Source organism: Dromiciops gliroides, chromosome 5 (assembly GCF_019393635.1).
Source record: "Dromiciops gliroides isolate mDroGli1 chromosome 5, mDroGli1.pri, whole genome shotgun sequence".
NCBI classification, from domain to species: Eukaryota; Metazoa; Chordata; class Mammalia; order Microbiotheria; family Microbiotheriidae; genus Dromiciops; species Dromiciops gliroides.
The window spans coordinates 118,177,966-118,190,489 of NC_057865.1; the positions used below are offsets into that span (position 1 = coordinate 118,177,966).

At 42.9% G+C, this 12,524-nt stretch overlaps 1 protein-coding gene across 1 annotated transcript; it reads right to left on the bottom strand.

Annotated features, from left to right (window-relative positions):
* Positions 1-4,309: 4,309 nt before the first annotated feature.
* LOC122727665 (leptin) lies at positions 4,310-9,333 on the bottom strand. The gene is made up of 2 exons (XM_043965343.1): positions 9,163-9,333; positions 4,310-4,669 (listed from the first exon to the last, which is right to left on the bottom strand). The coding sequence occupies exons 1-2, from the start codon at positions 9,304-9,306 to the stop codon at positions 4,310-4,312; spliced, it is 504 nt and encodes a 167-aa protein (XP_043821278.1). The 5' UTR covers positions 9,307-9,333.
* Between the last annotated feature and the right edge of the window lie 3,191 nt (positions 9,334-12,524).

Genomic DNA, 12,524 nt, shown 5'->3' on the forward strand with positions numbered 1-12,524 from the left:
GTAATCTTTTATCCTGAATAAGTGAGAGCTGACTCTACCTGAGGCCAGGGTGGAATTGGTCCCAGTTGATGGATGGGGTTGTGCCAAACCAGACCCTATTAAATAAAATGAGTTTTGGGATTGCAGCACCCACCTCCGCCCCCACCACCTCCTCAGGAAACAGCAAAGGAAAATTAAGACTTTGGGGGGGTAAAGGTAGTTTATTTGGAATCTCCTCAAGTTTTCTTTTCTACAAAGGATGGAGAAAAATGCAAACAGTTTAAGTTTGTCTGTGCCCTTGGGAAGAAGTTTGACTTTAGAATTGATGCCACCTGGTTTTATAAAAGAAGGGACTAAATTTCGCTTTTGGGGTTTTTTGTTTGTTTGTTTTTCTTTCTGAGCTAGTGATGATAAATGAAGAAGGGTAAGATTTCTGAAGAGGGATCCAGACAGAAGTCATCTTGTGGGCGGCATCATCTAACCCCCTTGTTTAGCCCCTAATGCTGATTGTTTCATCTCTAAACTTCTCTTCTTTGTCCTTCAAGACCTTTCTCAGTCCCATCTTTTTAAGAGTCTCTTACCCCTCCTCTTTGTCTGCAACCCAGCCAATCCTGAATATAACTTGCTCATTCTTACTTTTGTGTATCTGAATACGTCTAGCCCCAAACGACTTAATCATGTCCACTCTTGCTAGATGGGCTCATAGTCCAACAAGTTGGGCATCAGGAACCCAGACCATGCCACTTACTGAGTGTTCAGCCTTATATTACAGTTAATCCTTTAGCCTCTGTGTACTTTAAACTTCCTTGTTTCTCAAATGGGGATAAAAACCTGCCTGACCTACTTCAAAAATGGTGCTGGGAGGTGAGAATGGAGGTGAAGGAGGTTTGAAAAATGAGAGGTGTGATACATAATTACAAGATAGTATCACTACCTTGGTGGTCCCCAGAGACTCGGTGCTCAGCGTTTTTTATGCCCTAGCTCACACTTGACAATATGTTTTGCTTTGCAGTTATGCTTTTATTATTTGTTATAACCAGAGCCAGAAGTTTCACTTGTAGTTTTTCCCAGATAGGACATCAATTCCTTGAGAGCAAGGAATGAGTCTTCTCTCTTTTCTTTTGTATCTCTCTATGGTAGAGGCAGCTGGGTGGTGCCGTGGAAAGAGTGCTGGGCTTAAAGTCAAAAAGACCCGAGTTCGAATCCAGTTTCCACAACTTCCTTAACCTAAGTCACTTACCCTTTGTTTGCCCCTGGAGAAGGAAATGGCAAACTATACCTGTATATTTGCCAAGAAAACCCCATGGATGACATGATCATAGGGGCACAAAAAATGAGACATAACTAAACAACTGAACAACAGTCCTCGGCAAACAATAGCTAAACAACACTGACAACTTCATTTAGCTTGAAAAACAACCAAACAGCAGTCCCAGATGATGGTGGTCAGCATTTTAAAGGCTGGCTGATTTTAAAGAGGAAAATCCCATGCCTTTCCATGTGCCCTCACCGCCTTGCTCAATAGCTCCGGCTGCAGGTGGCTTATCTCACAGATTTGATTGCACTTTCATTCTGATACCTCAGTAGTACTGATCCAGATCACTGGGCCAGGGGACCTTAAACATCCGAGGTCTTTGGACTACTCACCAAGAACCCTGCTCTTACTCACCAATGGAAAAGAGGAAAGCCTCATCATCAGATCATTGATTTAGAGCTGGAAGGGGTTTTAGAGATCATCTAGTCCCAAACCCTTCATTATATAGATGAAGACACTGAGGTTCAGAATGGTTAAATGACTTTCATAAAGAAGTAAGTGGCAGAGCTTAGAATTTGAACCCAGGTCCTTTGACTTCAAGCCTAGGGCATTTCTGACATGGCCTCTACTATCTGAATGAATAGGGGAGAGTGATTCTGTTTTATTTGAGACACCAAAAAAAAGGGGGGGAAGGGGCACCATAAGGTAATGATTAATTCATGCCAGAGGCTCAAGTACATACATTTTTATGGTATAAATAATAAGCAATTATCCCAGGGCCACAAGGAGAACCAGACAGCTCCAGGTAAGAAATACTGGTTTGAGTGTAGAGACAGTCTCCCATTAAGTATGTAGAAGAAATGCCAGAATTTGGCTTGATGGTGATGGGCAGCCTCTGAAGGGAGAGAGGACAAGTATGTAGTAGGTGAGTATAGTGTAACGATTGGAATAACGCCACCTGCTGGATACTTACTGTAGAAGAGTTCTGCCCATGAAGGGAAGGTCTTTGAGGGCAAGACCAGGAGTCAGGAAGTGACGCGGACTAGTGGGAGGAGGAAGGAAGAGACTGGCGCTCAGTCTCGCTCTCTTTCCTCTGGACTCTGGTGGAGAGCGGAGCTAGAAATGTGCTCTCCCTTTAATAGATAGGAATCTAGGCCTTTTTCTCTCTCTTTACCAAATTCTTATTCTCCTTAATAAATGCTTAAAAGTCTAACTCTTGCTAAAGTTTATAATTTATTGGCGACCACTCATTAGATATTTTAGACAGTTTAGCTAGAATTTTAACCCTTAACAATAGGAATACATATTTAGAGCTGGGAGAAATTTTAACTAACCTCTTCATCTTATAGATGGGGAAACTGAGGCCCAGAGAGTTTATGTCAAAGGAAATAATATAGAGGTAATATCAAATGAGATATTTGTAAAGTGCTTGACACCATGTCTTGTACAGAGTAGACTCTATATAAATACTTATTTCCTTCTCCCTTCCCTTATGCGACTTGTTCATTCTAAGTTGGGATTCTAACTCAGATCTTCTGTGTGAGAGGAAAAGGGAGAGAGTCAAGCACAGTTATTCAATGAGTTAGTTTCCCTTCTCTCTCTGGGATTTATTACTTGCCCTCATTTCCCAGGAGGTGGGTGAACTGTGTGTACATTTTCTTTTGTTCCTCCATTCTTCTCCATTCTCACTCTCCCAGTCCACCATCTATAACACTTTCCTAGAGGAGGGTCTCTGCCTTCAGTGCTCTTTCCATTATATGGCGCTGCTTCCCCATTCATACTGTTCCCAAGCCCCAGGTTTACGACTTTCATTAACAAACAGCTGTTCAGAATCTCAGAGCCCCAATTTCCTCAAATTCCTTGCTATTCCTCTACAATCTCTTTGATGATGATTTGTAGCCTCCTACCTGGTCCTCTTCTCTCTGACCCCCTTTTGTTGTTTTGGGGAAATACATTCTCCTGAGTGGTCACGTGGCTAAGAAATCGACATCACAGTATTACCAGATGCATCCCAGGGTGGTTGCTCATACTTGAGGTATGTGGTAGGAAGATGAAGGGAGGGAGGGGGAAAAAGGATCCTTTAGGCCAAAGGACACACACAGTAGCAACCCATCTTACCCTGAAAATATAACCCCCTCCCATCCCATCCCATCCCACCCCATCCCTGAATTTCACTGCTGAAAATTCCATTTGAAAGCAATCATCATCTTTTTCCCCCTTAAATAATCGGGTCCTTAGTGATCCACTTGAGATGGCATAGAAGCCAATGAAAACATATCACTTTAAATTAAAGTCAGTCACAGTAGAAATAAAAAGTGAAGGGAGAAGAGTTAATTCCAGGGCAGCCTTGGCTGGGTCTGGCTTGGAAGCCATGATGCTCCTGATCAATCAACAGGACCCAGGGCTTTCTTCTCCAATGGCAGCACTGATCCTGAAGCACTCTTAGTCTCAGCTGGTCTGGGATAGACCATAAAAGTAAACGCAGCAAAAACAACAATAACAATAACGACAACATCAACAACAAAACCCAACAATAAATAAAAGATTCCAAGTCGTGCCACTTAGGAGTTGCCAACTGCGTCTAGGGGCCACCCCATAATAATTCAAAATGGGGCTCCCCACCGGTGTTATCTCAAATTGACACCCTCTGATGACTCTTCAAAGTTAGTAAGGTAAGAGTAATATGTCCATCACCTGAAGTCCCCACTGCTCACATTAATGCGTAGTTGAAGGTTGGGGTGGGAAAGGGGAGAGGGCTTTGGGAAGGGGGTGAAGAAGGGATCGCTATCAGCTCTGTCAGTAGCTGAAGAGGTCAGGAAGAATCACTATAATGTACCCACTGTTCATTGAATGGCTACGTAAGCCCAATTTTGGCATGTGCGTAGATCTTTGGTCTCCAGCTGTATATGACAATGCATTTTGCCCTGGAGGATTATTATTAGGAGGATTGAGAAGGTTCCATCTCAAATCCTAGGTAAAGGGTATAGTCAAAAGCCTAGATTTGCTGAAGAAACCTAAAGAACTTTTCTACTCTAGGGTTTTCATGAACCAGGGGAGAGAAACCTTTTTTTGGCTTCAGCAACCATGGATGAGATCCAGCTGTTGGAGCATGCTGTATAAGGACTTCTGAAGTCGGGTCAGGGTCACCACCTCGGTGGAGTACAGCGAGGCTTCCATGACACCTTCCAAATTCCCCAATGCACTCAGACCTTCAGCTTCATCGAAGGGACAGCTCTTTAAGGAACCCAGCAAATGGAGAAGGTCCCTGAGGTTCTCAAGGTCATTGGATATTTGTACCATGTTTCTGGAAGACAGATTGGAGAGGATCTGCTGGTAGATGGCCAAAGTCTGGTCCATGTCTGACAAACTTTGGAAGGGATGAAGTCCTGGGATGAAGTCCAAGCCAGTTACCCTCTGTTTGGCAGAGATTGAGTACTGTGTGAAAGGAAGAGGGAGAGAGTCAAGCACAGTCATTGAGTCAATTTCCTTTCTCTCTCTGGGCTTTAATTATTAAAATTTCTTAATAGTTTGGGGGAGTGTGTGTGTCAGTGAGTGTCTGTGAATTTTCTTAGATTCCTCCGTCCTTCTCAGTTTCTACTAACCCAATCCAGGTTCTCATCACCACCTAGCTGAAATACTACAACAGCCTCCTACCTGGTTTCTCTGCCTGCAACCTCTCACCTTCTTCAATCCATTCTGGATACTGTTGCCAGACTTCTTGAAATTTTGTTTTCATCACTTCCCTGTTCAAAAGCCAACAATGGCTCCCTATTGCCCATTATTAAGTTGAAATCCCTATGACTATTTTTTTTCAGTTATCAAGCATTGACATTTTCTCTCTCCTGCTGCCCTTCCCTTCTACCCTAAGCTATTTTTCTTTCTTTTTTTTTTTTCTGTGCTATTTTTCAAGGCCCTTTTTTGCTTTTGTTCATTAGGCTGTTTCAGTCATTTAAGGTTTTCTTGGTAAAGATGCTGGAGTGGTTTGCCATTTCCTTCTCCAGCTCATTTTACAGGCAAAGAAACTGAGAAAAATGGGGTTAAGTGGACTTGCCCAGGGGCACACAGCTGGTAAGTGTCTGAAGCTGGATTTGAACTCAGTCTTCCTGACTCCAGGCTGGATGCTTTATCCACTGTGCCACCTAGTTGCCTTCTCTTTAGCTAGCCTGCACTTTATCAACTTAATCTTAATTTTCCATAGAGGCAGCATACTATTGTACGGAGAACACTAGATTTGAAGTCAGAGGACTTGACCTTGCTGCTTTCTCCCTGTGTGATCTTTTGTATTATAAGTCATTTAACCTCAGTTTCCTGATCTGAAAAATGGGGAGGGGGAGGTTGGACTGGTTAATTTTTAAGATCTCTTTCAGCTCTAAGCACTATAATCCACTAGACTTCAACATGCACCTTTGATCCAGTCAAATTTCCTAAGTATTGCATGGCTATTTCCCGATACTCTGTGCTGCTTCATCTGGACTACCCTTACTCTTTGATCCCCCTTCTTCCCATTCCTCGTCCTTCTTCAAGGCCCAGTTTAAGTCTTATCCCTCTCACAGCACTACCTGCAGTACGAAGAACCCAACAAGTGCTTAGTAATTTCTTATTGGTTTGAACTGGATTTTCTGAAATAGGTAGCCTTGGGATGTTCTGCTCTGAGAAGCACTGAGGACTTCCCCTGTCACAGTCCTGTGATCTCTGACTGCAAATGGCCAGAAGTTCTGGTATAAGCACACATCTGAATGCTTAGGAGGGGATGCCAAAGACACAAGGCCGTCACTGCCCAAGCCCTTCAGTGTATGCTCTACTCTGAGATTTCTAGAAGCTTCTAATTCAGCCCACCGCTGTTCTCTCCCCAGGACACTTACAACACAGGGAAACACAAATATAGACACGCAGAGAAAACCATTCAGGGAATCACTAACCAGAACTGCACTGCTCTGTAGGTCTTAACTGGTTCTCTTGCCCTCCCCCCCAACCATACAGGCAGCCTTAGAGGAGGAGTGAGATCATTGGTTTAGCTTTCCTCATTGTATGAACAATATTCCATCCTAAGCTTTGTCCTCTCCTCTTCCCTTCATTCTCTCCTTGGAAGGTGATGCCTTCTTCTGGAGTTGCATCCCCCACTGCTTGGCTAAGCTGCTCGTGATCCAATTTCTTAATCAACTAGAACCTGTGCCAATCAACATTTCTGACCTAGTCCCTGGACTGAGGTCAAGACTCCCTCAAGAAAAATCAGAGAAGACTGCCCTGCCTCCACCACTTATTTCCCTTCAGTTGGCAGACTTCCTCACTTCAGTTGCTTGGTGTCAGACAAATGGCCACATAAACTGGGCCCACCAGCCCTTCAGAGCCTTATCTGGTTGAACTGGGACATTCTGGGGTCTCCAGCTGATTTCTATTTCTTCTTCTGTGGAATTTTCTGCCTTTCTAAAAGCACTTTTCTATAGTTGTCTGGATTCACTGACTCTGCCAAGGCTAGCGACTTGGGGCATCACAGTGGAAGCACAGGTGGTGTCTAGTTTGGTGCTGCCACCCTTTAGGGGACTCTTGGGCTCTGACTGATTCTTCACCCCCATATGTGGGCTCAACTCTTTAGCCATACTCATGATTTTGTATATGTGATAAATGGAATGATCAACCATAATTCAGATAAAGAATGTTGCCTATCTCCTGATAAAGAGATTTTGTATTCAAAATGCAGATTGAAGATATATGCTTTTGGACATGGCCAATATGGCAATTTGTTTTGCTAGGTTGTGTATATTTGTTATAAAGGCTTTGTTTTTCTTTTTTTTCCTCTTTCTCTCTTTCTAATGCAGGGGAAAGTAGGAGGGGAAAATGCTTTTAAATTAAAAAAACTTAAAATATATCATTTAACAAGTTTCATTGATGACTTTTTCTTTTAAAAAGAAATCTTTTCAATTAACAAGAATTTATTTTCTCTCTCTCATCTACTCCACTGGAAAAAAAAAGAAATACGAATAGTCAAGCAACACAAAATGTACACTGATTATCTTTTGTTTTTGTTTTATAGTGATTTCCACTCATACCCTATTCCCATCCATAATGTGTCCTCTCTTCCAACAACAACTGCAAAAAACAATGGCATAAAATCATCCAACGCAGTACTCTTGTCTGACAGTATATAAAACATTCTGTATCCATAGTACCCCACTTCTTAAGGAAGAGTAGACAGGATCATTTGCTCATCTTTTCTCTGGAGCCAAGATGGGCCATTCATTACAATTACTTAACATTCAGCTTTTGTTGCCTTGACGTAGCTTTTTGGCTCTGAACCAGCACCCTTCATCCTGCCTTCTATTTGGTCATTTATTTCATATCCATCAAGATAGCTATCTCCACACATAGGATGCCCAGCTAAGTAGTCTGTCCAGTCCTTGTTTTGGCTCTTTCTTCTAGCAGTACTATTTCCTCCCAGCCCAAGATGCCTCTCAGTTGTTAGAATGGATGATATATTCTAAAAATAAGCAGCCCCCAGTACATCTGGCACTACATCTCATTATAATGGGGCTGCCCCATAATAGCTAGGAACCCTGCCTTCAATTGCTAGTAGCTTCCTAGCAGGAGGAACTGCCCATTTGGGGGCTATCTCCTCCCTCTATATTGCCCTCAGCACAAGCTACCATTGCCAATTTTGTGGAGAAGAACCAGGGCTGGGTCTTAAGATCTAGTTCATAAGGACTTAGAAATGTCAGTGTTTGCTCTGGTGGCCCCAGGAACATGGGCAGGTGAACAATAGTGGCTGGGGCAGCAGCCATGCTTCTGTAGCCCAAGGCTCTGGTGCCACAGTTACTTTGTATGGGGCGCTCCTGCTGTGTCACAAGCTAACAACCACCCCCTGTCGTTCCTGCAGCTGCTCACCCAGCAAGAGTGTGACCTCCATTAGGCCCTCTAGCATTGTGGGGAAGGAAGGATAGTTTCCATAGCATGCTGTTCTTACCATTCATCTTACAGGATTACTCTATCGTAAGTACACCCAAGAGAATTAGGGAAGGGCTCTGAAGGTGAGATTTAGGACCATAGCCATCCCTGACCTTGTGACATGGTATTCTCCTTGCCCGGGTTGTAGGATGTATGATGTGACTTAATACTCCATTATCAGTATCAATACAACCCACTGCTGTAATCTCCAACCAGGGACACATTCAACACTGAGATATACAAACACAGACACACAAGGAAAGGTGCTGAGGTAACTCAACTCTCCAGAGCTACTCTGCTTTGCCACTCATATGGATTTAAACCGAGATCTGCTGACTCCATGGCTACTGCAGTTTCCACTATACCACCTAGCAAGAGAGGATCAAAGATGGTGCACTATGATTGCCTCAAATTCTACAGGCTAGCTACACTTGCTACAGACCACAGAGAATGTTCTAGCGTCCCTAAGTCAACCGCCTTGAGTCTTGATTTCCTTGATGGTAAATTAGAACTAAGCTTGGCTAATGTTGGTGAGTGGTGCCATTGAGTTTATTACTCTCTCTCTCTCTCTCTCTCTCTCTCTTTTTTTCTATTACTCTTTTTTTTGGGGTGGGGGCAGGGCAATGAGGGTTAAGTGACTTGCCCAGGGTCACACAGCTAGTAAGTGTCAAGTGTCTGAGGCTGGATTTGAACTCAGGTCCTCCTGAATCCAGGGCCAGTGTTTTATCCACTGCGCCACCTAGCTGCCCCCTTCTATTACTCTCTTAAAGTGACTGCTCTTGCAAACATGTGACAAAGTTAGGTTTCATTTCACCTGTTTTATAACCAGAACCAAGCACAGGAGTGGTAGATAGTGGGGATGGTTAACATTCATACTGAAGAAAACTAGAGACAAAGAATGAGGCAGTCATGGGTTCTAGGTCACTAGGAAGGGCATTTAATCTAGATCCCACCCAGAGTCATGTTGCACATGGATGCACTCCCCCTACCGTGTGTGAGATGTCATTGATTCTGGTGATGATGGTCTTGGTGAGGGTTTTTGTGTCATCTTGGACTTTCCGGATGGGCACCGCTTGGCTGTAGTAGAGATGATGGCAAAGCCACAAGAACGCCCACAAGGGCACACAATGCATTGTTCTTTCGAAGGTGGGTGTGCCTCTTTGACCTTGAAGAGAAGAAGGAAGCAAACTGAGGTGCTAGTAACTCAGGGTACAGGGAGCAAACCTCACCTCTGACACCCCCCCCCCAAATGTCATTGTTTTCTTCCTTAACTGCTTTCTGGGTCAAACTCCAGGACAAGTCATTACTGAGAAACATCAGTGGAATGCATTCCCTCAGGCAGTGACACAATGAATAGAGAAAGTGCCGGGCCTGAAAGTCAGGGAGTCTTGAATTCAAATCCTGCCTCAGATACTTATTAGTTGTGTGACTTTAGGGAAATCACTGAACTTGTTTGCTTCAGTTTCCTCAACAGCATCTCCCTCTCAGGTTTGTTGTGAAGATCAAATAAGATAGTATTTGCAAAAAAAGTGCATAGCACAGTGCCTGGCTTGTTTTCTTTTTTCCTTAGGAGTTGTGCAGTGTCTGTCCATAAAAACTAGGGTGAAATTTGTTTTGTTTTGCTTTTTAACCCCAAACCACATTCTGGTAAACCTGGGTGGAATTATGTTTTAGTGGTGGTAATGACGTTATAACCAGCTTAACACTAACTAAGCATGCAGGATATGCATAGGTATAGCTCAGGTAACCTGTTTAACTGGAAACTTTTGTTGTTACCACTGAGAACTCAATGTGTGGGAGGGAAACTCCTTCCTGGGCTACAATTTTAGGACCATACCTGTTCCTTCTTTCCTGCCTCTGTTTACTCATAATCCACTCCTAAATCCCTTGTGGTGTGACTTGTTTCTCATCATTCTAATAAAACTGCTTACTCAAAGGTTACCATTGATCTCTTAACTGTTAAGATATCCTTCTCTTAAGTTGTCTTCTCGGCCACTTTTAATAATGTTGGACACCTCCCTGGTCCTGGATGTTCACTTCTCCCTTGGTTTCTCTTGGTTCTCTCCTCCTACTAGTCTGACTGCTTTTTTATTTGCCAGTTCATTAACAAATTCTGATCTTACATTGGACAAAACACACTTTTATCAACTCCTATGGGTTCATTTACCTCTATGTAGATGACTTTCAAATTTATAGACAGCTGTCTTTATATTCTATTCTCTCACTAGAATTCCAGTCCTGCACTGCCAAGTACCTGCTGGCATCTTCACTTGAATGTACTACAAGTATCTCAAGTCTAGTTATGCCCAAAATGGAACTCACCATCTTCCCAACCTACACCTGCACCTCCTAAAACTTCTCTGCTTCTGATGTCATTCCCATCTTCTCATTCACTTAGAATCATCCTTGACAATTTTGTCTCCATCATCCCCATCTCCACCAGATCAGTTGCCACTTTCTATGGATTCTATTTCCACAACATCTCTCAAATCCATCCCTTCCTCTCTACCCATAAAGATACCTCATTACCTCTTGCCATCCTTCAGACTTTCATCACCTCTTGCCTGGATTATAGCAACAGCCCCCAAATTGTTTTCCATACATCCAGTCTCTCCCCTCTCCAATCCATCCTCCATACACTGCTGGAAAGAGAGGTCAGACTAGTCAATAACCTCAATGTTGACAGGGCAAAGTTATACAGTTTGGTACTTAATGTATTCTTTTCTTTAATTAAGCAGAGCTTATACCAACCTAAAGGCAATACACTCTCTAGTTTCTCCCTATTTGGGATCTTCACACCTAGAAGGAAACTTAACATTTCCGAGTTTATCTTCCTTTTGGGGAATGTTCTAATGAGCAGTTTGATGGAGGGGTCTGAGTCAGAGAAACCTAGATTCAAATTCCACCTCTGAAACTTGTTAGCTGTTTACAAGTAACAGCACAAGTCTTTGTGTTCTTAGAAACTTTCTGGGGCTTATAGATGAATTGTGATTGCGTCAGTGAAGGAATTTCCCATACCAGGAGTTCCATAAATTGATGAAATCGAAGACCCTTCAAGTATTTCCAGACTTTCAATATAAAGAACAAAATCTATCCTTGTGGTTTTGTAAATGAGACCTGGTTTGTTCCACAAGATTCATGAGCTCAGCTGAGTAGAGGTTGGTGCCATTGGTTCAGTGTTGAAGAATTACAGAATCTCAGAATCTGGGTTGGGAAGGTATGACACAAAGCCCTGTATGACAATGCCTAATAATTCATCATTCAGACTTTGCTTGAATACTCCCCACAATGGGGACCTCATTACCTTATGAGGCAACTTGGATAGTTTTAATTGTTAGGAAGTCTGTTCTTGTATCAGTGAGTTAAAAAGCATTTATTAAGCACCTACTACATGTCAGTTACTGTGCTAAGCACTGAGGACACAAAGTCAAAAATGTTATAGGAGTACTCAAAGAGCTGACATTCTACTAATAGAAGAGAAAATAAATAAATAACTATATTTGATGTAAAAGGAAAGGAATTTCAGAGGGAAGACACTAAGAGAATGGCAACTGGAAAGGCCCTGCTGCAGAAAGTAGAATTTGAGTTGGGTCTTGAAGGAAGCCAGGGAAACCAGGAAGCAGAGGCGTAGAAGGACAGCATCTCAAACATAAGGGACAGGGAGTGACAATGCTTGGAGTCAGTGGAGGGAACTTCATATGGGAAGAATGGCAAAGAAGTCAGTATAGCTGGACTGTAGATTGCATGGAAGTGAATAAAATGTAGGAAGACTGGAGAGGTAAGAAGGATCCAGATTGGGAAGGGTTCTAAAAGCCAAACAGAATTTTAGACTTGATGCTGAAGGTAATAGGGAGTCCCTGGAAGGTTTTGAGCATAAGGGTGACATAGTCAGACTTGTGCTTCAGGAAGATCAATTTGGCAGCTAAAGGAAGGATGGGTTAAAGTGTAGAAAGACATGGATCAGAGAAGACCAACCAGAAGGCTAGTGCAATATTTCAGGGATGAAGTTGTGAGAACTTATACCACATTGGTGATTGGGCAGGTTGGGAGTTGGGAGAGAAGGGGACTTATATGGGAAGTTGTGAAGCTGGAAATGAAAATTACAAAAGCACAAGTGAGGAGTTGAAGATGGCATTGAAACTGCGAACCTCAGTCTCCAGGAGGATCATGATACTCTTGATAGTAAGAGGGGAGTTCAGAAGAGGGAAGGATTAGAGGGGAAAGATAATGAGTTCTGTTTTGGGCATGTTGAGTTAGAGATGCCTGTGGAACATCTAGAGAGGAGAAAGCATCTAGGACAAAAGGGTAATGATCCAGTGTCAGAGGTTGCAGAGAACAGAATGAGGATTAA

Excerpts from the sequence above, each read along its gene's own strand:
- LOC122727665 (XM_043965343.1), bottom strand. The coding sequence starts at position 9,306 with ATGCATTGTGTGCCCTTGTGGGCGTTCTTGTGGCTTTGCCATCATCTC. Across the intron at positions 4,670-9,162 it reads TCAATGACATCTCACACACG|TACTCAATCTCTGCCAAACA; the intron begins GTAGGGGGAGTG and ends CCTTTCACACAG.